Raw genomic sequence first — 25,297 nt, forward strand, 5'->3', positions numbered from 1 at the left:
GTAGTATGACGCTTGTTGATTGGCTGCTTTGCAGCCTTTCAAAAAGCGCCAAGAAAGCGTCACAAAAGCGCGAAGAAAGCGACGAACACCGAACCCGAACCCGGACTTTTACGAAAATGTCCGGGTTCGGGTCCGTGTCACGGACACCCCAAAATTCGGTACGAACCCGAACTATACAGTTCGAGTTCGCTCATCCCTAGTCATCACCTGTCCAATACCATCCTTACAGTGAAACATGGTGGTGGCAGCATCATGTTGTGGGGTGTTTTCAGTGGCTGGGACAGGTCTACTGGTAAGGGTTGAGGGAAAGCTGAATGGAGCAAAGTACAGAGATATTTCTAATGAAAACCTGATCCAGTGTGCTGGGGATCTCTGACTGGGCTGAAGGTTTACCTGCCAATAAGATAATGACCCTAAGGACACAGCCAAGACAATACAGGAGTGGATTAGGGACAACTCTGTGAATGTCCTTTAGTGACCCAGCCAAAGCCCCGACTTGAAGCCAATCAAACATCTCTGGAGAGACCTGAAAATAGCTGTCCAGCAACGGTCCCCATTCAACTTGGCAGAGCTTGAGAGGCTCTGCAGAGAAGAATGGTAGATAATCTCCAAATCCAGGTGTACAAACCTTGTGGCATCATACCCAAGAAGACTGGAGGCTGTAATGACTGCCAAAGGGGCTTTAACTAAGTCCCGAGTAAAGGGTCTTATCATGAGTGGAACAAGTGAACCCTAAATTCCACCTTCACATCTGTCCCTGCCTGCTTGCATGACCGCCCTAAGTGGCGGACCACAACTGGTTGATGGTCCCTGCTTATTTACGTGCTGGGGCTTACCAGGAAAAAACTGATGGGAAAAATAATAAAAAAGCGACAGGCAGATACACAAATACCGAGAAAAACCAAGAAACAAAGTACTCAGAGTCAAACGTACCGGATCAAAGCCAAGAGAGAACAATGAAGCAAAAGAAGATACACTTAAACAATGGCAAGCCAAGGTCATTCATGAGCGGTCAAGTCCAAATATGTAAGGCAGAAGTGAGTCCAAGATCCAAGCCAGGGTCAAACCAGGAGATGCAGAAAAGCCAAATCAGAATCCAAGAATCAGGGGCAAAAGGAGTAGCCAAAGTCAGACGTCAGAACAATCCACAATCCAAAGCACTGGTGAGATATATAGAACCATTCACAGGCAATCTGTTACCAGCAGATGGCTTGTTTAAATACTCCACCCTTCCTGGTCACATGACATGCCCGGCGTCACATGACCTATGACGTCCGAATACCTGACATGGGAGATTAGACTGTCTCTCTGGCAAACGGACGCCGGCAGGTACGGTGAGATTCACGTCTGCTGGTGCTGGTAGTGACAGGGTCTGAATACTTATGTCAATGCAAGATTTTAGTTTTTCTTTTCCAATAAATTTGCAAAGATTTTGAACATTCTGTTCTCACTTTGTCATTATGTGGCATTGAGTGGCAATTGGTGGGAAAAAATCTGAACTTTTTATTTTATTTTAGCACAAGGCAGCAACATAAGAAAATGTGAAAAAAGTGAAAGGGTCTGAAAACTTTCAGAATGCACTGTATTGGATAAAAGTAATACGAAGCTCCTGATTTTGGTAGAATCAGCCACCAATTAAATGATATAACAGTAGATTAACGACTCCCCAATGGCATATGTTAAGATGCCCATACACCTTCAATAGCTGTTGATCAAAAAGCTATTATTCCTGACTCCTCCATACAAATGTACGTGTTTTCAACGGGAGATGGAAATAAACCGCTGCCAGAGAAGTCTAGCATGTTGAGTTTCAAATCTGCCAAATCTGCTAATTTGTATGGGCACCTTGGAGGAAATAATGCTGCAATATATCAGATCTTTGGTTCTTCCACAGCCAAGAGTGCATATTAGGGAAGGGTGGAGATCAGGATGTCCAAAATAAGATGGTATTCTGGTCATTTGGGCTTCTAGTACATTGATCTTGATTGTTTTTCTTGATATCTACAATCTTTTCAAAAATGTGTAAGGCTTTAAAGGGGTTATGCCAAAATCAATGTAAAAAATGTAACCCGGGCATCATATAGGACACAGCAATCTCTTTCTAACAAAGCTGGAACCAACCCTGTACTGTACATGGATCCAGAGATCTCCCCATTCATTGCTCCAATTGTTCTTCTAGATTTATTTCAAGCTGGCACCTCAGAGGGTGGGTCCTTTCTCAGGGGGTGTAGACGTTCTGTTGCAGCTCTCTCCCTGTCACAGCTCAGGGGTGTTTCCTTTCTGGGGCAGCTCTTTCCCTGTATCTGCCACAGCTTCTAAAAGAAGATACAGCTGGTGGCAGTTAAAGATTTACACTGAGCATGTGTGACCACTTTAGTGGGGTGAACAGAGAAATAAGGAAAAGATCAAACAGCAGGTGGTGCTATAAAGATACGTTTTATTGAATAACTCAGTGGCTGTACGAAATTTTTAATTACAAACAATTGCAAAAGTATTCAGATCAAGGAGCTGGTTTGAAAAATGTAGAATATGTGTTGTGGCCCAACCCTTACTTTTTTGTGTTGTTCTTCATCATCCCATCAGAGAAAAGAAGAGAGTGTCCCATACCCTTGAAAATTCTGTACTTTCCTTTTTTTTTACTATTAGATTTTCTTTTGTAGCCATCAAGTCTTTAATTCTTCTATCACGTGCCAGGAACACATAGTTTTTTCTGGAGTGCTGGATACTCCATGCTGTGATTAAAAACAGATTATTTTCTAAAACCCTGAGACATCAGACAAGGGTCAGGGGAGATCAGTGGCGTACCTACCATATAGGCAGACCACGCAGCTGCTATGGGGCCCGTGAGGAAGGGGGACCCCGCAGTGGAGGAGAAGCCCTGCCCCCTAATTGCTCCGGTCTATCTTCCTAAAGCTAAAGGACCTTTGATGATGTCATCACAGGTCCTGTAAAGGAACTGCTCAGTATAAAGTGTAGTTCCCAGGTTAAAACAGTGCATCTGCCAGGACCACTGATTACATCATCTTCAACATCACAGATCCTGCAGGATCTAGCAAAGGAACTGCATCAAAAATTGTGTAGTTCCTAGGTTTGAAAGGTACATTTGCCAGGACCTGTACACACTGCATATACTATACTCCATACCTCACATATCAGTACACTGCTGTATATACTATATACCTGTACACACTGCATCTATTATACCTCTTAACTCACATATCAGTACACTGCTGTATATACTATATACCTGTACACACTGCATCTATTATACCTCGTACCTCACATATCAGTACACTGCTGTGTATACTATATACCTGTACACACTGCATCTATTACACCTCGTACCACACATATCAGTACACTGCTGTATATACTATATATCTGTACACACTGCATCTATTATACCTCTTAGCTCACATATCAGTACACTGCTGTATATACTATATACCTGTACACACTGCATATATTATACCTCGTTCCTCGCATATTAGTACACTACTGTATATACTATATACCTGTACACATTGCATATATTATGGGGAATGGGGGCCCAATTTAGATTCTTGCTATGGGGCCCAGTGAATTCTATGTATGCCCCTGGGGGAGATACAAATTTTTATAATTTCACGGTGGCCTCATGTCCCAGTGGGCAATTGGCATACACGTAATATATGTACTGTCCATTTAAGAAATGAGCCTCTGCCTATAATTCTGTCACTGCTCGCGCTATAGTGACTTATTACTTCCTATTACATTAAATAAATCTCCCATCTGCTATCTTCCTGTATCTGATTCCTCTCATGGACTGTTCATGTTGGTCGAAGTATGTTCTGGCTGGGTTCCTAAACATTTCTAAAATCTCTCGTGGTCAGGGGTTAGAGCTCCAGCTGGCGGGGAAAGGTGGGGGGACGGGGAATGGACTTCATCGTATTCTGGAAAGAGGAGAAATAAGTGTTCAGAAGAACAATAATAATAATGTTCTGCATATACCGTATGAAGGGGCTGTTATACACATAGAATGTGTCGGCAGATAAAAACCATTTGGCCCATCTAGTCTGCCCAGTATACTGAATCCTATGCATAGCCCTCGGTCCTATCTTATATGAAGGATGGCCTTATGCCTATCCCATGCATGCTTAAACTCCTTCACTGTATTTGCAGCTACCACTTCTGCAGGAAGGCTATTCCATGCATCCAGTACTCTCTCAGTAAAGTAATACTTCCTGATATTACTTTTAAACCTTTGCCCCTTGAATTTAAAACTGTGTCCTCCTTAATCTTTCCTGGAAAGTTTTATCCTGCAATCCATGTACCAGTTTAGTAGCTCTTCTCTGAACTCTCTCCAAAGTATCAATATCCTTCTGAAGATATGGTCTCCAGTACTGAGCACAATACTCCAGATGAGGTCTCACTAGTGCTCTGTAGAGCGGCATGAGCGCCTCCCTCTTTCTACTGGTAATGCCTCTCCCTATACACCCAAGCATTCTGCTAGCATTTCCTGCTGCTCTGTGACATTGTCTGCCTACCTTTAAGTCTTCTGAAATAATGACCCCTAAATCCCTTTCCTCAGATACTGAGGTTAGGACTGTATCACTGATTTTATATTCTGCTCTTGGGTTTTTACGTCCCAGGTGCATTATCTTGCACTTATCAACATTACATTTTAGTTGCCAGATTTTTGACCATTCCTCTAGTTTTCCTAAATCCTTTTCCATTTGGTGTATCCCTCCAGGAACATCAACCCTGTTACATATCTTTGTGTCATCAGCAAAAAGACAAACCTTACCATCGAGGCCTTCTGCAATTTCGCTGATAAAGATATTGAACAATATGGGTCCCAGAACAGATCCCTGAGGTACCCCACTGGTAACAAGACCTTGGTCTGAATAAAGCTCTATAATGAACGGATGGACTACAGGATATGTTTTATTTCATGTAAAATGATATTCGAGGTAGTCTTACACGTATGTCTTCGTGCATAGATACATACATACACGATCACCCATAACATTTAAGCCTCACTCACACATCAGTGTTTTGGTCAGTGATTTCCATCAGAGATTGAGAGCCAAAACCAGGAGTGAAGCCTACACAGATGTAAGGTATAAGGGAAAGATCTGCACCTGTTCTGTGTTTAGAGCCGCACCTGGTTTAGGCTCACAGTCACTGATGGAAATCACTGAATGAGGCATTAAACCAGGGAAGTGAATAACATTGATTATCACATGACAATGGCGCCTGTCGCGGGATGGAATATATGAGGCGGCAAGTAGACAGTCAGTTCTTGACGTTGAAGTGTTGCGAGCAGGAAAATTGGCAAGCGTACGGATCTGCGTGACTTTGACAAGGCCAGACATACACCTACATGCATACCACCAACACATTCATACATGCACACTTAAATATAAAAGTATCTCACAAAAGTGAGTCCACCCATTACATTTTTGTAAATATTTTATTCTATATTTTCATGGGACAACCCTGAAGATCTGACAATATGATACAATGTACAGTAGTCAGTGTACAGCTTGTATAGCCATGTAAATTTGGTGTGCCCTCAAAATAACTCAACACACAGTCATTAATGTCTAAACCGTTGGCAACAAAAGTGAGTACAGCTCTAAGTGAAAATGGCCAAATTGTGCCCAAAACGTCAATATTTTGTTTGGCCACCATTATTTTCCAGCACTGCCTTAACTCTCTTGAGCATGGAGTTCACTAGAGCTTCACAAGTGGCCACTGGAATCCTCTTCCACTTCTCCATGATGACATCACGGAGCTGGTGGATGTTAGAGACCTTGCGCTCCTCCACCTTTCGTTTGAGGATGCCAGAAATCCATGTCCTTAGTCCGCTTGTCTTCAGCAAACTATTTGCAGGTTTTCTTGTACACCATCTTTAGAAGAGGCTTTCTTCTGGGATGACATGCAGACCAGTGTGATGCAGTGTGCGGCATACGGTCTGAGCACTGACAGGCTGACCCCCATCCCTTCAACATTTGCAGCAATGCTGGCAGCACTCATACAACCTCTGGATATGACGCTGAGCTTGTGCACTCAACTTCTTTGGTCGACCATGGCGAGGCCTGTTCTGAGTGGAACCTGTCTGGTTAAACCACTGTATGGTCTTGGCCACCGTGCTGCGGCTCAGTTTCAGGGTCTTTACAATCTCCTTATAGCCTAGGCCATGTTTATGTAGAGCAACAATTCTTTATTATAGATCCTCAGAGAGTTCTTTGCCATGAGGAGCCATGTTGAACTTCCAGTGACCAGTATGAGTGTGAGAGCGATAGCACCAAATGCTCCTCATTTACAACTGAGACCTTGTAATACTAACGAGTCACATGACACCGGGGAGGTAAAATGGCTAATTGGGCACAATTTGGCAATTTTCCCTTAGGGGTGTACTCACTTCTGTTGCCAGCGGCTTAGACACTAATGGCTGTGTTGAGTTATTTTGAGGGCACAGCAAATTTACACTGTTATACAAGCCGAACACTGACTACTGTACATTGTATCAAAGTGTCATATCTTTAGTGTTGTCCCATGAAAAGATATAATAAATATTTACAAAAATGTGGGGGGTGTACTCACTTTTGTTAGATACTGTATGTATGTGCATATCAGGGGGCGGACTGGCCATAGAACCTACAGGGAAATTTCCCGGTGGGCCGATGCCCAGGGGACACCTGAGCCCTCCTTACGACCGCCTGCCAGAGAAGTAATAGTCTGACACTCCCACAGTTAACACTGGGAGCGTCAAGCCCGCAAGTGCCCTCCTGACTCCAACTGTATTACCATCATGAGGCAACTGGAGTAGGAGTATGGAAGATGGCAGCTGGCGCTGGCCACCACAGAGTAAGTTATGTTGTAATGTGGCATTTGGTTCTGCTGGGGCAGTATATTGTGCTGCACTGTGGTATTTGGTTCTGCTGGGGCGGTATATTGTGCTGCACTGTGGTATTTGGTTCTGCTGGGGCAGTATATTGTGCTGCACTGTGGTATTTGGTTCTGCTGGGGCAGTATATTGTGCTGCACTGTGGTATTTGGTTCTGCTGGGGCAGTATATTGTGCTGCACTGTGGTATTTGGCTCTGCTGGGGCGGTATATTGTGCTGCACTGTGGTATGTGGTTCTGCTGGGGCAGTATATTGTGCTGCTCTGTGGTATTTGGTTCTGCTGGGGCAGTATATTGTGCTGCACTGTGGTATTTGGTTCTGCTGGGGCAGTATATTGTGCTGCACTGTGGTATTTGGTTCTGCTGGGGCAGTATATTGTGCTGCACTGTGGTATTTGGTTCTGCTGGGGCAGTATATTGTGCTGCACTGTGGTATCTGGTTCTGCTGGCGCATTATATTGTGCTGCACTGTGGTATTTGGTTCTGCTGGGGCAGTATATTGTGCTGCACTGTGGTATGTGGTTCTGCTGGGGCAGTATATTGTGCTGCACTGTGGTATTTGGTTCTGCTGGGGCAGTATTTTGCAATGCACTTGTATTTGGTTCTGTTGGGGCAGTATATTCTGCACTGTGGTATTTGGTTCTGCTGGGGCAGTATACTGTGCTGCACTGTGGTATTTGGTTCTGTTGGGGCAGTATATTGTGCTGCACTGTGGTATTTGGTTCTGTTGGGGCAGTATATTGTGCAGCACTGTGGTATTTGGTTCTGCTGGGGCGGTATTCTCTGCTGCACTGTGGTATTTAGTTATGCTGGGGCAGTATTCTGTGCTGCACTGTGGTATTTGGATCTGCGGGGGCAGTATACTGTGCTGCACTGTGGTATCTGGTTCTGCTGGGGCAGTATATTGTGCTGCACTGTGGTATTTGGTTCTGCTGGGGAAGTATATTGTGCTGCACTGTGGTATTTGGATCTGCTGGGGAAGTATATTGTGCTGCACTGTGTTATTTGGTTCTGCTGGGGCAGTATATTGTGCTGCACTGTGGTATGTGGTTCTGCTGGGGCAGTATATTGTGCTGCACTGTGGTATGTGGTTCTGCTGGGGCAGTATATTGTGCTGCACTGTGGTATTTGGTTCTGCTGGGGCAGTATTTTGCAATGCACTTGTATTTGGTTCTGTTGGGGCAGTATATTCTGCACTGTGGTATTTGGTTCTGCTGGGGCAGTATACTGTGCTGCACTGTGGTATTTGGTTCTGTTGGGGCAGTATATTGTGCTGCACTGTGGTATTTGGTTCTGTTGGGGCAGTATATTGTGCAGCACTGTGGTATTTGGTTCTGCTGGGGCGGTATTCTCTGCTGCACTGTGGTATTTAGTTCTGCTGGGGCAGTATTCTGTGCTGCACTGTGGTATTTGGATCTGCGGGGGCAGTATACTGTGCTGCACTGTGGTATTTGGTTCTGCTGGGGAAGTATATTGTGCTGCACTGTGGTATTTGGATCTGCTGGGGAAGTATATTGTGCTGCACTGTGTTATTTGGTTCTGCTGGGGCAGTATATTGTGCTGCACTGTGGTATATGGTTCTGCTGGGGCAGTATATTGTGCTGCACTGTGGTATTTGGTTCTGCTGGGGCGGTATATTGTGCTGCACTGTGGTATTTGGTTCTGCTGGGGCAGTATATTGTGCTGCACTGTGGTATCTGGTTCTGCTGGGGCAGTATATTGTGCTGCACTGTGGTATTTGGATCTGCTGGGGCAGTATATTGTGCTGCACTGTGGTATTTGGTTCTGCTAGGGCAGTATATTGTGTTGCACTGTGGTATTTGGATCTGCTGGGGCAGTATATTGTGCTGCACTGTGGTGTTTGCATCTGCTGGGGCAGTATATTGTGCTGCACTGTGGTATTTGGTTCTGCTGGGGAAGTATATTGTGCTGCACTGTGGTATTTGGTTCTGCTGGGGCAGTATATTATGCTGCACTGTGGTATTTGGTTCTGCTGGGGAAGTATTTTGTGCTGCACTGTGGTATTTGGTTCTGCTGGGGCAGTATATTGTGCTGCACTGTGGTATTTGGTTCTGCTGGGGCAGTATATTGTGCTGCACTGTGGTATTTGGTTCTGCTGGGGAAGTATATTGTGCTGCACTGTGGTATTTGGTTCTGCTGGGGAAGTATATTGTGCTGCACTGTGGTATTTGGTTCTGCTGGGGAAGTATATTGTGCTGCACTGTGGTATTTGGTTCTGCTGGGGAAGTATATTGTGCTGCACTGTGGTATTTGGTTCTGCTGGGGCAGTATATTGTGCTGCACTGTGATATTTGGATCTGCTGGGGAAGTATATTGTGCTGCACTGTGGTATTTGGTTCTGCTGGGGAAGTATATTGTGCTGCACTCTGGTATTTGGATCTGCTGGGGCAGTATATTGTGCTGCACTGTGGTATTTGGTTCTGCTGGGGCAGTATATTGTGCTGCACTGTGGTATTTGGCTCTGCTGGGGCAGTATATTGTGCTGCACTGTGGTATTTGGTTCTGCTGGGGCAGTATATTGTGCTGCACTGTGATATTTGGATCTGCTGGGGAAGTATATTGTGCTGCACTGTGGTATTTGGTTCTGCTGGGGAAGTATATTGTGCTGTACACTGGTATTTGGTTCTGCTGGGGAAGTATATTGTGCTGCACTCTGGTATTTGGATCTGCTGGGGCAGTATATTGTGCTGCACTGTGGTATTTGGATCTGCTGGGGAAGTATATTGTGCTGCACTGTGGTATTTGGTTCTGCTGGGGCGGTATATTGTGCTGCACTGTGATATTTGGATCTGCTGGGGAAGTATATTGTGCTGCACTGTGGTATTTGGTTCTGCTGGGGAAGTATATTGTGCTGCACACTGGTATTTGGTTCTGCTGGGGAAGTATATTATGCTGCACTGTGGTATTTGGTTCTGCTGGGGCAGTATATTGTGCTGCACTGTGGTATTTGGTTCTGGTGGGGCAGTATATTGTGCTGCACTGTGGTATTTGGCTCTGCTGGGGCAGTATATTGTGCTGCACTGTGGTATTTGGTTCTGGTGGGGCAGTATATTGTGCTGCACTGTGGTATTTGGCTCTGCTGGGGCAGTATATTGTGCTGCACTGTGGTATTTGGCTCTGCTGGGGCAGTATATTGTGCTGCAAGATGGTTTTGCAGGCCCCGCCCATTTGTGTTGGCCCTGCCTTCTGTCAATTTGGACCTGCCTACAACATGGGACAACTTTAGTTTGGCAGGGACACCCCCCACCCTCCAACTAGTAACAGCCAGCGGTACCTTTACTGCAGACTGCTGGCAATTTGTAAACTTTCAGGGGAATGGCACAGGCATAAGAATAGAGGCTCCAGAATTATTATTACATGGGGGATGCAAGTAGTTACTACAAAAGACATGTCAGGAGAGGCTCCTCTTTAAGTTCCTAAAGGAGGCCCCAGAGTCTACTGTGTGAATGAGACTGTGCATGCATGGGACTGATAAGTGCATTGCTCGCTATCTTCAGAAGTCCTACAGAAGTGATTGAAGCATTGGTTACACTCATGCATTACCGGTTCATTCACATTGGGCCCTCAGAGACCCTCATTCTCGTTGTTGGTAAGGTCCCGTTGTTGGTAAGGTCCCATCAGTGAGACCCCAGCAATCATACATTTATCAGTGTTCATTGGCAAATCCCTTTAAAGGGGATGTACAGGGTGGGCCATTTATATGGATCAACCTTAATAAAATGGGAATGGTTGGTGATATTAACTTCCTGTTTGTGGCACATTAGTATATGTGAGGGGGGAAACTTTTCAAGATGGGTGGTGACCATGGCGGCCATTTTGAAGTCGGCCATTTTGAATCCAACTTTTGTTTTTTCAATAGGAAGAGGGTCATGTGACACATCAAACTTATTGGGAATTTCACAAGAAAAACAATGATGTGCTTGGTTTTAACGTAACTTTATTCTTTCATGAGTTACTTACAAGTTTCTGACCACTTATAAAATGTGTTCAATGTGCTGCCCATTGTGTTGGATTGTCAATGCAACCCTCTTCTCCCACTCTTCACACACTGATAGCAACACAGCAGGAGAAATGCTAGCACAGGCTTCCAGTATCCGAAGTTTCAGGTGCTGCACATATCGTATCTTCACAGCATATGCTGCAGCACCTGAAACTACGGATACTGGAAGCCTGTGCTAGTGACTGAACTGAAGACATCCTGATGCCTACTGAACGGATTGCTCTCCATTCAGAATGCATTAGGATAAAACTGATCAGTTCTTTTCTGGTATTGAGCCCCTAGGACGGAACTCAATACCGGAAAAGAATAACGCAAGTGTGAAAGTACCCTTAGTCTATAAATCTTGACCTGGTCAAATGTTCTACCCAAGATATGCTCCACAAAACAGGTACCCACCAACTATAATATTAAAGAGGGCCTTTCACCACTCCTGACATGCCTGTTTTATTAGCTCCATGCATTCCCCATGTTTATGTCTGTATGTTGTGCCATTCCTTTATTATTTGCAGTATAAGTTATAATTGAATTGCTAGCGGTCTGCAGTAAGGGTACAGAGGGGTGGTAACCGGTTGGGGGTGTGCCCCTGCTCAGACTCTCTCTATCTAATCAGTGCTGCCATTTTCAGACTGTGGAGGTACACACCCCCAACTTGCTGCCTTGCTACCTCCCCTATGTCCCCTTACTGCAGACTGCTAGCAATTCATATATAACTTCTAGTAGAAAAAATAAAGGATGGCACAACATAGAGCCATAATAATAGATGTTCCAGAATAGTTATTACATGGGGAATGCATGAAGCTATTAAAACAGGCATGTCAGGAGTGGTGACAGGTGCTCTTTAAAGACAGTATTTGTCCAAAACCTTGAAAGTAAAACCGTCCACATTATAGTGAGAGGTAAGCAACCAACGAGGTTCAAGCTTTCCACTTTTGATGACAATAATGTGTGAAAACAAGTCAAAAATGTGTTAAAACATTCTGAAATGAAGAGCAAAAGCCAAGAAATGCATCTGTGTGTTCATGTAACTACTCCTGGTGAAGAGTGAGGGCTTTATAGTACCACATTCTCTCCTATAAAGAGCTCCTGCTCCAACGAGTAAAGTCGAGAACATTGTGATGCCCCACTTCCTGCACAATACCTCAGGTCCAAGGAGGTGTCGCCCACTCAAGTCTACTTCGTCTTTGTCTATGTGCCGCTTGCTATGTCAAAGGAATTCTGTGGACTATTCCAAACTAGGGCAAATAATCCAAATAAGGCAAATTTAGGTTGACCCTCAGTCAAGTCCAGTCCACTTTTATGGTGACTCCACGGTTGGTGTTACATTAACTTGGATGGTGCTATATGTGGCACTCCCCAACGGTGTACTATTGGCCAAATAACACCCTCATACAGCTGCCTACATAACAATGCTATACAGTGCCGCCAGTAAAAACATTCACACACCACCCAGATATTACCCTCATGTCGTAACCAATAGGCATGCACGAATTTCCACCAGAAATTGCATTCTATCGAATCTAAAACTTTTTGTAATTCATTTCAGTAGAAAATATCAAAATGGCATCTGCCATTGTACAGATCAGAAGACAGCACAGCGAGGCAGGGAAGATGGAGGAGGATCATATGACTCAGAGTGGGTTTGCCCATAATACCTTGCAGTCAGCCAATCCAGAGAGACTATACTGACATGTGTCATAGGAACCATATAAGATCCCAACCAGGAAATGCCAAGGGGACCACCCTAAGTCAGAGGTTCAGAGCAGACCTCTGGATGGTCCAAAAACACCCCAGAAACATCCACTGTTTTGAGCATATTTGCATAATCTACACCCATTTCATAAAATATGGGGTCGGTAGAAGGTATGAAGTATAGGTCAATACTCTACTTTAAAATAGCATTTTTAATGATACAGTAAAATACAAACATAAGGAACTGACTAGCGAATGTCAGTGCAATGAAGGAAACCATCAGCAGATGTTAAAGGAACACTCCAGGCAAAACAGTTTAATTAGTGCATGACCTGAAAGGGTGGGACATGACAAAGGGATTTAAAGACCTCCAAAGAGAGAATCCTTGTGTCATGTCCCAGCCCTGCAATTTCTTGTAGGAGGCGTGTTCCTTTGCTGCACTGCTGGCCAATCGCAGCGCACAGCTCATAGCCTGGCTATGAGCTGTGCGCTGCGATTGGCCAGCAGTGCAGCAAGGTAGACGCCTCCTACAAGAAATCAGTCAGAGGGAGCGCAGACACCGGAGCCTATACCGGGCGAACGGAGCGGCGCCCAGACTTAATAGTAAGTGCAGGGGGACCCCTGGGCGCCGCTCTGCCCACAGGTATAGTTAGTTTTTAGTTTGTAGAGTAGTGAAAGGTCCTCTTTAAGAGACTCACAGAACACACTGAGGTAACGTGAAGCAAAACCTATTGAAAAATTTTAGTTTTTCACCGACAGAACCCCCATTAATTTAATATTGCTTGTGTGCATGATTCCTAAGTAACATCGACTGATTTGTCAAAATAATAGCTCCAAAAATAAAAACCGTTGTGTGATGCAAGTTGTATGACTTGGCACATCGAACGCAAAATGGGAACAATGCCCAAGCAAACCTTCCCTTCAGTGCTTCTAACTTGAGTTACTTAATATATCAACTCTAACACTGATGTCTCTTTGGAAGTAATGGGCACCAGCAAAGAGTGCCAAGTAAAAATTTATTTTGTAGAGATCACATTTGTCCTTAAAAATTAAGAAGTCACTTACCAACTAAGCAACTACCAACAACCAAGACCAACTAAACTGCAAACCAGTGCATTCAACTCAGACATGCTAAGGGGAAGATAAACCTTCCAAGGCTTATCCAAGTATGTGGTGGTCAGGCGGCAATAATGCATGGGACAGAGAAGTCCTATTCCAATCATTTTCTGAGATCCAAGTATCTGGTGATCAAGCATTCAGGTAAGGGGCAGAGAGTAACCCTTCCACCAGCCATCAGAGATCCAAGTATTTGTTGACCGGCCATCAACCATCAGAAATCCAAGTATCTGGTGATCAGGCATTCAGTTATGGGACAGAGAGTAATCCTTCCACCAGCCATTAGAGATCCAAGTATCTGTTGACTGGTCATCAACCATCAGAAATCCAAGTATCTGGTGATCAGGCAAAAACCTCAGGTGCTCCCTGCCACCAATCTGATGTCCTCAAGGAACCAAGCGTTCCCTGTCATCAACCCAAAGTCCTCAGGGATCCAAGCATCTGTTGATTGACCACCAGGTATGGGGCAGATAAATTCCCTGCAAGCAATCAAAAGTCCTCAGAGATCCAAGTATCTGGAGGTAGATAATTTCCCTTTGGACAACTAAAAAAAAAACTTCCACAGTACAAGGACCTCGTGTTCAGTAAATCATGACACCATAAGAAATTTGTGGGTCCCATACACCTAGATGGTCTATTGTTCATGTAGCCTTTGATGCTTATAACATACATGTGCTGTGCCTCAGCTGTGAAAAGATATGTCAAAAATATATGGTCATCTCCTTGCCACCTGTCCAGAGTTAGTAAGCACTGACCCAACACAGGCGAACAGTGCTGAAGTGCTCACCATTGACAGTAAGTGTACAGTTTCCATCTGTGTGAGTGCAGATTGCTGCAGCACTGTTCTCCTCTATTTGCTCACTGCTCACTAGATAACCAAGGATCAGCGCTGACACAGAAGGACACTGTACACTTACTGTAGGCACTGAACTCTGCCGTGTGTTCTCCTCTATCTGCCCAGTGCATTCCTGCATAGTTAGTGAACAAGGAGCAGATAGAGAACAATGCTGTAGCACTCTCCTCTAGTTGCCAATCACTTCCTAACCAACCAGGGAGGCACCACCATCAACGCAAATAAAGAAGGACGCTGATCACTGCAGCCACTGGTCTCCTCAATATGCCCAGTGCTCACAAACTAAGCAGGGATGCTCCACACAGATAGAGGAGAATAACCAGCAATCAGCACTGACACCAAGGCAGAGAACTTGGAAACATATCTAACATACATGTAAGGAGCTGGGATAGGGAGAGCAGAGTCAGGCTGAGAAGCCTGCATCTGAATCTTACAGATAGCTGTCTTCATTGTTCAGTGGAACGCTGAAGATGGAGTGTCCCTAGAAACACCCTATTTGAAGGTTTCTAAGGGGACACTTTAATACTTACTCACTGCAGATATAACTCATGGAAAAGTCTGGCATTGTTTATTAAAGAAAGCGGCCATATTTTTCTAAACCTGACTTTGATGATATTAACTATATTCATAGTCACTCTACTACATATCCTTCTGACAAAAAATCTACACATCTACACACTTTCCGATGCAGAAGTAAATCAACTACTAGTCTCTGACCACTGCAGACTATTTTTCTCCCACCCTTCTTGCCCATGTGCTTCATAAATACTTAAGTTCACAAGGGAGAAACTAAATTACTTCTCTGGCATTGGATCATTTGCACGCCTCAGTCGGGCTGCAGCCAGTATGTAGGGTGGAGAGTGGGGTGAGAACTTTGACGGTTGCTACATCCCTATTAGAAGAGCCTTACCCTAGATTTCTCATACATCCTGATACTGTACTAGTAGCAGGGCATTATCTGCATATAATAAAACAATGTACACTAAGCATTGAACGTCTAGAGTGCATTACATTCGTGAAGTCCAGTGAATCGGGTATCTCTGGCTCATACGGCTCATTATGATGGCATCTCATTTGGCGCACAGAGGGTTTTTAACAGTTCGTTTCTCTTTCAGACTCTGTGGATGTTTTTTTTTGCTGTGAGATTATAACAATAAGGTTTTACAAGCCAAATAGGTCATTCCAGATCTAATTGGCTGCAAATCATAGATTCTTTGCACCAATAAAATATTGTACGAAACAGATGTAGAGACAGCTGAAGAATGTGTTGTATTATTATTACTATTATACTGTTTGTATGACCCTTTGTGTAGTACTCTACAGGTAGAAGCAGCGCCTGACTGGGGTTCTTAGGGACTAAAGTTTAACGCTGATGGACCTTCAATGTATGATCGATGAAGGTCTGACTTCCAGGCGATCTGGCCTCAGACTAGGCGGTATCCTGTGCAGTGGCTTCTACTGATAACCCCCCCCCCCCCCCATAGTATACCAAATAATACAATAACATAGTGTGCAGATAATATTGCCATAAAGCATCCAAATAACACCATCCAAACAATAAGTAATGAAATTGCAACCTGTGCAGAGTCAGGCACCAAGTCTGGGAAACTGTGCTGAAAGCTATAGGGTCACCCTCAAGGCCAGAGACGCCTTCTTCAGTATTGTCTGGTGATGCGCCGAGGATGCACAGTTGCACAACGCTATAGCCAGCCCAGTCCTCTGTGATCAGCACCATGAAACAGTGGTGCCAAGTACAGCAGGTATTTCAGTCAAGTCTTGATCGGTAGATGTGTTCAAGGTCAGACTGTCATGGATCATACATTAATGGCCTATCCAGACCTTAACCTGTAGCTCCTGGACTCCAAGAAATCCATAACAGGGCTTCCCACCTTACATGTGTCATTTATTATACTGGTGTCTTTGTATGTGCTAAAAAAAACTTTAGATACCCAGGGACCAGGTGTGACTGTTACCTCTTCAAACCTTATAGTTACATCTCTGTTATAATCGTGGGCAGTCCCTTCAAGGGAACATGCAGTCCCTTCATGTTCACATAAAATATTTGGGTATTCTGGGTAAAAGAGCAGTTACAAAGAGTGTGCCATGTCTATACATTACATAAACCATTTAAAGAGGACCTTTCACCTGAAAATGCAAGTTAAACTAAAGATATACCCTTACTTGCCGGCCCCCAGTGGAGCTTATTCAGTTCTTCATTTTGCACTCAGTGCCCCCGTTTGTCCGTGGTGCCCCCTGCAATATTTCCCGCCTTCTATGCTAATGAGCCATTCGGCTCAACTGGCGGGCCTGCAAAAGTTCTCCCGGGCGTGTCTTTCTTCTCCCTGGCATGAAGCGCATCAGCACACTCCGCTCTTAGCCAGGGAGAAGAAGCTCCAGTTCTCGCGAGACTCGCGAGAACTGGAGCGATTTCATCCATCCTGAGCCGCCGCCTCCGACGCTGCTCCAATGCTCGCCGCGGGAATCCAAGATGGCGCCGGCTCAGGATGGATGAAATCACTTCAGTTCTCGCGAATCTCGCGAGAACTGGAGCTTCTTCTCCCTGGCTAAGAGCGGAGCGCTGATTGGATGCGCTTCGTGCCAGGGAGAAGAAAGACATGCCCGGGAGAACTTTTGCAGGCCCGCCCAGTTGAGCCGAATGGCTCATTAGCATAGAAGGCAGGAAATATTGCGGGGGGCACCGCGGACAAACGGGGGCACTGAGTGCAAAATGAAGAACTTAATAAGCACCACCGGGGGCCGGCAAGTAAGGGTATATCTTTAGTTTAACTTGCATTTTCAGGTGAAAGGTCCTCTTTAATACTCCACTTCCCCTGTGGTGGCACTGCAGGGAAATTGAACACTTGATTCCAGATTTCCTTAGAAATCTACTGAAAATTAAGATAGGGAATAAATACGTTTATATCATGGCACAACCCCTTTAAGGACCAAAGGGAAATCAAGACCTTGTAATCATCTTCATGATCTTCTACTCTACTTCATGATCATTTTTCATAGCAATCTTTTGAGCTCTGGTTTAATATTAATGTAGGGTCAATAATGGTCACAAAAAATATTTCATCCCTCCATAAAGGCTATTGAAATTAAATGTGAAAAGGCATTCTTTAATGAGACAAAAGTAGAAAATCACCACTGAACACCAGAACCACACTTTGACGGCCCCACCAAATAACTCTTCATATCTTAGCTTGAAGGTAACATGGGGGGTAGAATATCAAAGAATAACTGTTAGTATAACAGGCATTGGATGTGGACCCACTGTACCAACTAACCAGTTTGATTTTGGGCTATTCCTGAGGATGTTATCCTTGTGATCCCTTGGTTTTCACCCTTTAACCTTCTATAAAGGGATCTGGCCTTCACTGCAGTGAACCCACCAGGCCACTACCTCTTGGAATAGTCCCAGTGTAGTTGGCAGATGACCCACGGAGGTTAGAGATACTAGCATGAAGCTCCAAAGGATTAGGCAATACTCGTAGTTGGTAAACAGGCAAAAGTCAGGGCAGGCAGGGTTCATGCATATTCACCAAACTAATACAAGGTCAGGGCAGGCTGCAAAGGGTCGGTATGGTAGACAGGCTAAGGTCAGGGAAGGCAGCAGAGTGTCAGAGTCCATTAACAGGTAGAAGTTTGGTACATGAGCAGAAAATGAGAAGAGCACACCTTCACTTTTTAACTAGAAACCTTAGCGCAGCCAAGGAGTGAGAGGGAAGTGCTGTATTTATGGCAGAAGCTGATTAACAATTAAAAGCAGCCATGCAACTGCACACAGAGCAAGGAGAGGACTGGATTGCTAGTCATGGCAAAAATGAGAGTAGTAGTAGTTCGGTGAATCATGTTCCTAATAGCAGGACAGCAAAAGACATAGGCTGCCGATGTAACACTTAGATGGTGAAAGTAGCCGTCTTGTGTCGTGTAGACCTCTCTGGTGAGGACTGGGGTTAATGAGTGAGCCTCAGTTGTTCCTATGGCTGAGGTCCAGCTCTGGATTCATTTCCGACCACGTTTTTTTTTTTGTTTAATGCCCATGGCGAATCTGTTCTATTTGTCATCTGCAGCTGTGCTGTATGGGAACAGCAAATCAGGACGATCAAGACCTGGAGCAGAAGACGGAGGGTTTGGGGGGGAGTCTGTGACATGAGATTTGACTCCAAAATCAGCAATGTTTCCTTCTTGTGAACACAGTGTGGAACAGATTACATTTATGAGGTCACATAATTGATGCCTTAAGACACCATAGACCCAGGAACACTGCTGAGGTTGGAACCAGATTTTTTCATACTTTTATTAACTAGTATATGTCACAATGTAGGGGGAGGGGAGGTACATAGAATGACAACAGAAGGAAAAAGACCAGAAACTAGGCCCCAAGGGGAGGGAAAGGGAAACGGTCACCACCTAGGAAACCATAAACCTAGCCCTGACTCCTGTCAGTATGAATAGACCCTGAGGGTGGGAATATTCATACACCGTAAACCTAGGCCCTAGTAACCCTGAATAGCCCTAGGAGTAGTGATAGGGTCTGAGACCACTGGTTCCTTCCCAGATGAACAAACCAGTGTCTCCCTGAGGCCTAGTAAACAACAAGCAAATAGGAACAACAAAATACAAAGGGAGGTACACTTATCTTCAATAGAAAATGGATGAGCAAGAACTCAGATGAGGACCACACACCAGCTTTTCCAACTCCAGGCAGATAATATCAACCGCATGGTATAAAGTGTGAGTCCAGACTAAATAGAGGAGCAGTAATGACCACAAGCTACACCTGAGATAAGAGGTGTGGTCATTACCAACAACAACACTGCAACAAGTGAAAACAGATAGGCTGTCAGATAACCTAACCTGCAGCCAGTCTCTCAGATCTTTTAACCTCTGTCACAGGAGGGACTGTGACAGTATACTTTTGCAACAGTTTTTCAAATTTCTCCCATACATTAAAACTCTCCTACCGTTGATGTTTACAGCCCCTATGCAGATCTCTGGGTCTCTATGATCACAGACCACAAACATATCTTGTGTAGTCTGATTTTGCAGTCTCACCTGAACCCTTAAGTGTATGAGTGTACGGCTTATAGTGGTCCTATGGACAGATGCTTCCATCTCCTCTGTGGAGTGTACGGCTTTTAGTGGTCCTATGGACAGACGCTTCCATTTCCTCTGTGGAGTGTACGGCTTATAGTGGTCCTATGGACAGATGCTTTCATCTCCTCTGTGGAGTGTACGGCTTATAGTGGTCCTATGGACAGATGCTTCCATCTCCTCTGAGCAGTGTACATCTTATAGTGTCCTATGGACAGATGCTTCCATCACCTCTGTGGAGTGTACGGCTTAGAGTGTCCTATGAACAGATCCTCCCATCTCCTCTGTGGAGTGTACGGCTTATAATGGTCCTATGAACAGATCCTCCCATCTCCTCTGTGGAGTGTAAGGCTTATAGTGGTCCTATGGACAGACCCTCCCATCTCCTCTGTGGAGTGTACGGCTTATAATGATCCTATGGACAGATCCTCCCATCTCCTCTGTGGAGTGTACGGCTTATAGTGGTCCTATGGAGAGATGCTTCCTTCCATCTCCTCTGTGGAGTGTACGGCTTATAGTGGTCCTATGGACAGATGCTTCCATCTCCTCTGTGGAGTGTACGGCTTATAGTGGTCCTATGGACAGACCCTCCCATCTCCTCTGTGGAGTGTACGGCTTATAATGATCCTATGGACAGATCCTCCCATCTCCTCTGTGGAGTGTACGGCTTATAATGGTCCTATGGAGAGATGCTTCTATCTCCTCTGTGGAGTGTACGGCTTATAGTGGTCCTATGGACAGATGCTTCCATCTCCTCTGTGCAAGGTACATCTTATAGTGTCCTATGGACAGATCCTCCTATCTCCTCTGTGGAGTGTACGGCTTATAGTGGTCCTATGGACAGATGCTTCCATCACCTCTGTGGAGTGTACGGCTTATAGTGGTCCTATGGACAGATAGGAGCACATTTATACAGACCGGCATTTTAGACACCAGTCTTAATAAAGCCCTAAGCTGGCGCTGGCCTCTCCATAACTTCGGCGGATCCTCCGCCAGTTCTAAATGTAAGACAGCTTCCTTGCTGTCTTACATTTAGACCCTTTTATACACCTAAAATAGGCGTAGGAAATTATGAATTAGATGGGCCTGCCGGCCCGTTCCCTTCCCCATCCACTTTTTTAGACCTGGTGTGAGCGGGGAGAAGTAGCAGATTGCAGTGCAACTTACCGTTGCAATGCAATCTGCTCCGGAAATACGCCTAATATAGGTCATCATAAATGACCCCCTAAGTCTCTATCTGGTCATAATGTGCAGCCCGTTGGGAGAGGATAATGCAGCAGGTTTACATACAGTGCTCCGCTCTGCTACATCTGTACATGTTCTTAATGAGCCATGAGGGTCAGCTTGTAACCAAGTTCTTCTTAACCCCAATTTGATCTAATCTGACTGTTTCTTATATGATATAGGTTTCTTTTTCTTTTTTTAGGGTGACATCCAACAGCTGCTGATGGTGGCAGACCCCAGAGCCGCCTACGACTACTGTAACACTTACATGCCCAACTGTGACGGTGCGCTCGTCTACGCTGTGCAAGCCCAGGACCCAGAGTTCCCTGAGCAGGTAAAAAGAGCAGTAACATTATTATGTAAAATAATCCAACGGCAGATAGATAGATAGATAGATAATAGATAGATAGATAGATATGAGATAGATAGATAGATAGATAGATAGATAATAGATAGATAGATAGATATGAGATAGATAGATAGATAGATAGATAGATAGATAGATAGATAGATAATAGATAGATAGATAATAGATAGATAGATAATAGATAGATAGATAGATAGATAATAGATAGATAGATAGATAGATAGATAATAGATAGATAGATATAGATATGAGATAGATAGATAGATAGATGATAGATAGATAGATATGAGATAGATAGATAGATAATAGATAGATAGATAGATAGATAGATAATAGATAGATAGATAGATATGAGATAGATAGATAGATGATAGATAGATAGATAGATAGATAGATAGATAGATAGATGATAGATAGGAGATAGATAGATAGATAGATAGATAGATAATAGATAGATATGAGATAGATAGATGATAGATAGATAGATAGATAGATAGATAGATAGATAGATAGATAGATGATAGATAGGAGATAGATAGATAATAGATAGATAGATAGATATGAGATAGATAGATGATAGATAGATAGATAGATAGATAGATAGATAGATGATAGATAGGAGATAGATAGATAATAGATAGATAGATAGATAGATAGATAGATAGATAGATAGATATGAGATAGATAGATGATAGATAGATAGATTAGATAGATAGATAGATAGATAATAGATAGATATGAGATAGATAGATGATAGATAGATAGATAGATAGATAGATAGATAGATAGATAGATAATAGATAGATAGATAATAGATAGATATGAGATAGATAGATAGATAGATAGATAATAGATAGATAGATAATAGATAGATAGATAATAGATAGATAGATAGATAGATAGATAGATATGAGATAGATAGATAGATGATAGATAGATAGATAGATAGATAGATAGATATGAGATAGATAGATAGATAGATAGATATGAGAGAGATATATAGATAGATAGATAGATGATAGATAGGAGATAGATAGATAGATAGATAGATAGATAGATAGATAATAGATAGATATGAGATAGATAGATAGATAGATAGATAGATAGATAGATGATAGATAGGAGATAGATAGATAGATAATAGATAGATAGATAGATAGATAGATAGATATGAGATAGATAGATGATAGATAGATAGATAGATAGATAGATTAGATAGATAGATAGATAGATAGATAATAGATAGATATGAGATAGATAGATGATAGATAGATAGATAGATAGATAGATAGATAGATAGATGATAGATAGGAGATAGATAGATAATAGATAGATAGATAGATGATAGATAGGAGATAGATAGATAGATAATAGATAGATATGAGATAGATAGATGATAGATAGATAGATAGATAGATAGATAGATAGATAGATGATAGATAGGAGATAGATAGATAATAGATAGATAGGAGATAGATAGATATGAGATAGATAGATGATAGATAGATAGATAGATGATAGATAGGAGATAGATAGATAGATAATAGATAGATATGAGATAGATAGATGATAGATAGATAGATAGATAGATAGATAGATGATAGATAGGAGATAGATAGATAATAGATAGATAGGAGATAGATAGATATGAGATAGATAGATGATAGATAGATAGATAGATGATAGATAGGAGATAGATAGATAGATATGAGATAGATAGATATGGATCCACATTATTTGTCTCTCTTCTAGTTATATAGACACACAGACATAGATATGATAAAGAATATATAGATAGATAGATAGATAGATGACAGATAGATATTAGGTAGAGATAGATAGATAGATAGATAGATAGATAGATGACAGATAGATATTAGGTAGAGATAGATAGATAGATAGATAGATGACAGATAGATATTAGGTAGAGATAGATAGATAGATAGATAGATAGATAGATAGACTAGTAGAAGAATAAGGTCTTTCTCAAGCCTTCCTCACTGTGTTAGGCTGAAACGTTACGTTTGGGTGAATAAAGTGGGTCCACAGCCTTTTTATCAATTTTGGATTGCTGCCTCATTCTTCTATTAGTGTATCCATTGGCCGCCAACCCATGGTCTGGAGGAATTACACCTGTACTTTCCAAACATCTGACTTGTGCTGCTGTGTTTTGTGTTATAGACAGATATACTGTATAGATGATAGATATGAGATATATAGATGATAGATAGATAGATAGATAGATAGATAATAGATAGATATATAGATGATAGATAGATATGAGATTAGGTAGATAGATAGATAAAAAATGAGATTAGATAGATAAATATAGATATATATATATGAGATTAGATAGATATGAGATTAGATAGATAGAGATAGATAGATAGATAGATAGATAGATAGATAGATTTTATCAATTTTGGATTGCTGCCTCATTCTTCTATTGGTGTATCCATTGGCCACCAACCCATGGTCTGGAGGAAGTATACCTGTACTTTCCAAACATCTGACTTGTGCTGCTGTGTTTTGTGTTATAGACAGATATATAGATGATAGATATGAGATATATAGATGATAGATAGATAGATATGAGATAGATAGATAGATAGATAGATAGATAGATATATATATAGATAACAGATATATAGATGATAGATAGATAGATAGATATGAGATTAGATAGATAAATATAGATAGATATATATGAGATTAGATAGATATGAGATTAGATAGATAAATATAGATAGATAGATAGATATGAGATTAGATAGATAGATAGATAGATAGATAGATAGATATGAGATTAGATAGATAGATATAGACAGAGATATAGATATTAGATCAATAAATATCTATGGAGAACCACCCCTAATCATATGTGTCAGCCTGAGGGTCCAGGATTATGAAAACAGTTGGGAATACCCCCTTAAGTAACCATGTGACAAGAACATTGGGCACTTTCAGCCAAACCTCTCCTCCAACCAACCTTTAGGTGGTACCCAGTGAATATCTACTAGTGTCCCTTTATTATGGTTTCTCAGACACCAGGGCCCAGGTGTGACTTCTACCTATGCACCTGCTATAGCTACCACCTACAAGTGGGGTAGGTGGGCACTCATGGGCCATAAATTACTGCACACAAATCTGAATGTTACGTTCTTGGCGGTTTTCTTGTAAAATACTATTTTTTATTTGATTAATTTGTAAACAGACAATGTTGGAATGGACGTAGAACATGAAATTCTTTGGCACCTGATTATTTTTGGCCTAAAGAAAAATTGACCCTCTCAGTAGCCAACACGCGACTGGTTAAAAAGCCAGAGGACCCCTTTCCCACCAGCCAAAAGCAGGCGTGAAATGGAAAAGATTTTTGGCAGGGGCATTCCTGGCGCTCGGAGACAGGGTTTTCATTCAGCAGATGGGATGTCCGGGCCGTCCCAGCTGGAATGGTAACAGCTGGTTCGAAGGGCTGGGTCTCCTTGTGTATGAGTCACGGCACTGGCATGTGCAACTGGGAGGCAGCAAGGAAAACCAGGCCTGGGAGATGTGTCATCAGGACCCCCGGGGGAATAGACCCCTCAGTTCACAGCTCAGCAGTAATGTAGCAATGTCAGAGCCCTACAGATGCAGTGTGTAAATACATGGAATATTTGCCTTATATATAGCCAGACGGAGATGATGGATTTTAGAAAAGGTTACAGAATGTAATTAATCTTGTGGCCCCTTTACAAAGATCACAAGGCTTTCTCGAGAAAGAAAAATTGGAGTGCGTCATCAGAAAATGACCTAGTGTTTAAATCACGTTTTTATGTTTTTGGTGATTTTTGTCTTAATTTTCCATCTATCTATTTAAAATTGTGCAGTTTTCACACTGGCCACTAGGCCTAATGATATGTTTAGACTTCCTGTTCTATACAGGTAACTTTTCACTAGTCATGTCATTATCATCACAGATAGGATTACAGTGACGGATATCACCTATTTTTGAGATAGCATAGGATCCATCATACATATTAGGTGATATCTCAGC

General features: G+C 42.8%; 1 protein-coding gene across 2 annotated transcripts in view; it reads left to right on the forward strand.

Annotated features, from left to right (window-relative positions):
* The window catches only part of COL5A3 (collagen type V alpha 3 chain), a 219,994-nt gene that overhangs the window by 89,581 nt on the left and 105,116 nt on the right, over window positions 1–25,297 (forward strand). For both annotated transcript variants that reach the window (XM_044278772.1, XM_044278773.1), the window contains exon 5: window positions 21,100–21,231. In XM_044278772.1, coding sequence (XP_044134707.1) covers window positions 21,100–21,231 — 132 coding nt within the window. The remainder of the gene's footprint in view (window positions 1–21,099; window positions 21,232–25,297) is intronic.

This window comes from Bufo gargarizans, chromosome 2 (genome assembly GCF_014858855.1).
Source record: "Bufo gargarizans isolate SCDJY-AF-19 chromosome 2, ASM1485885v1, whole genome shotgun sequence".
NCBI lineage: Eukaryota > Metazoa > Chordata > Amphibia > Anura > Bufonidae > Bufo > Bufo gargarizans.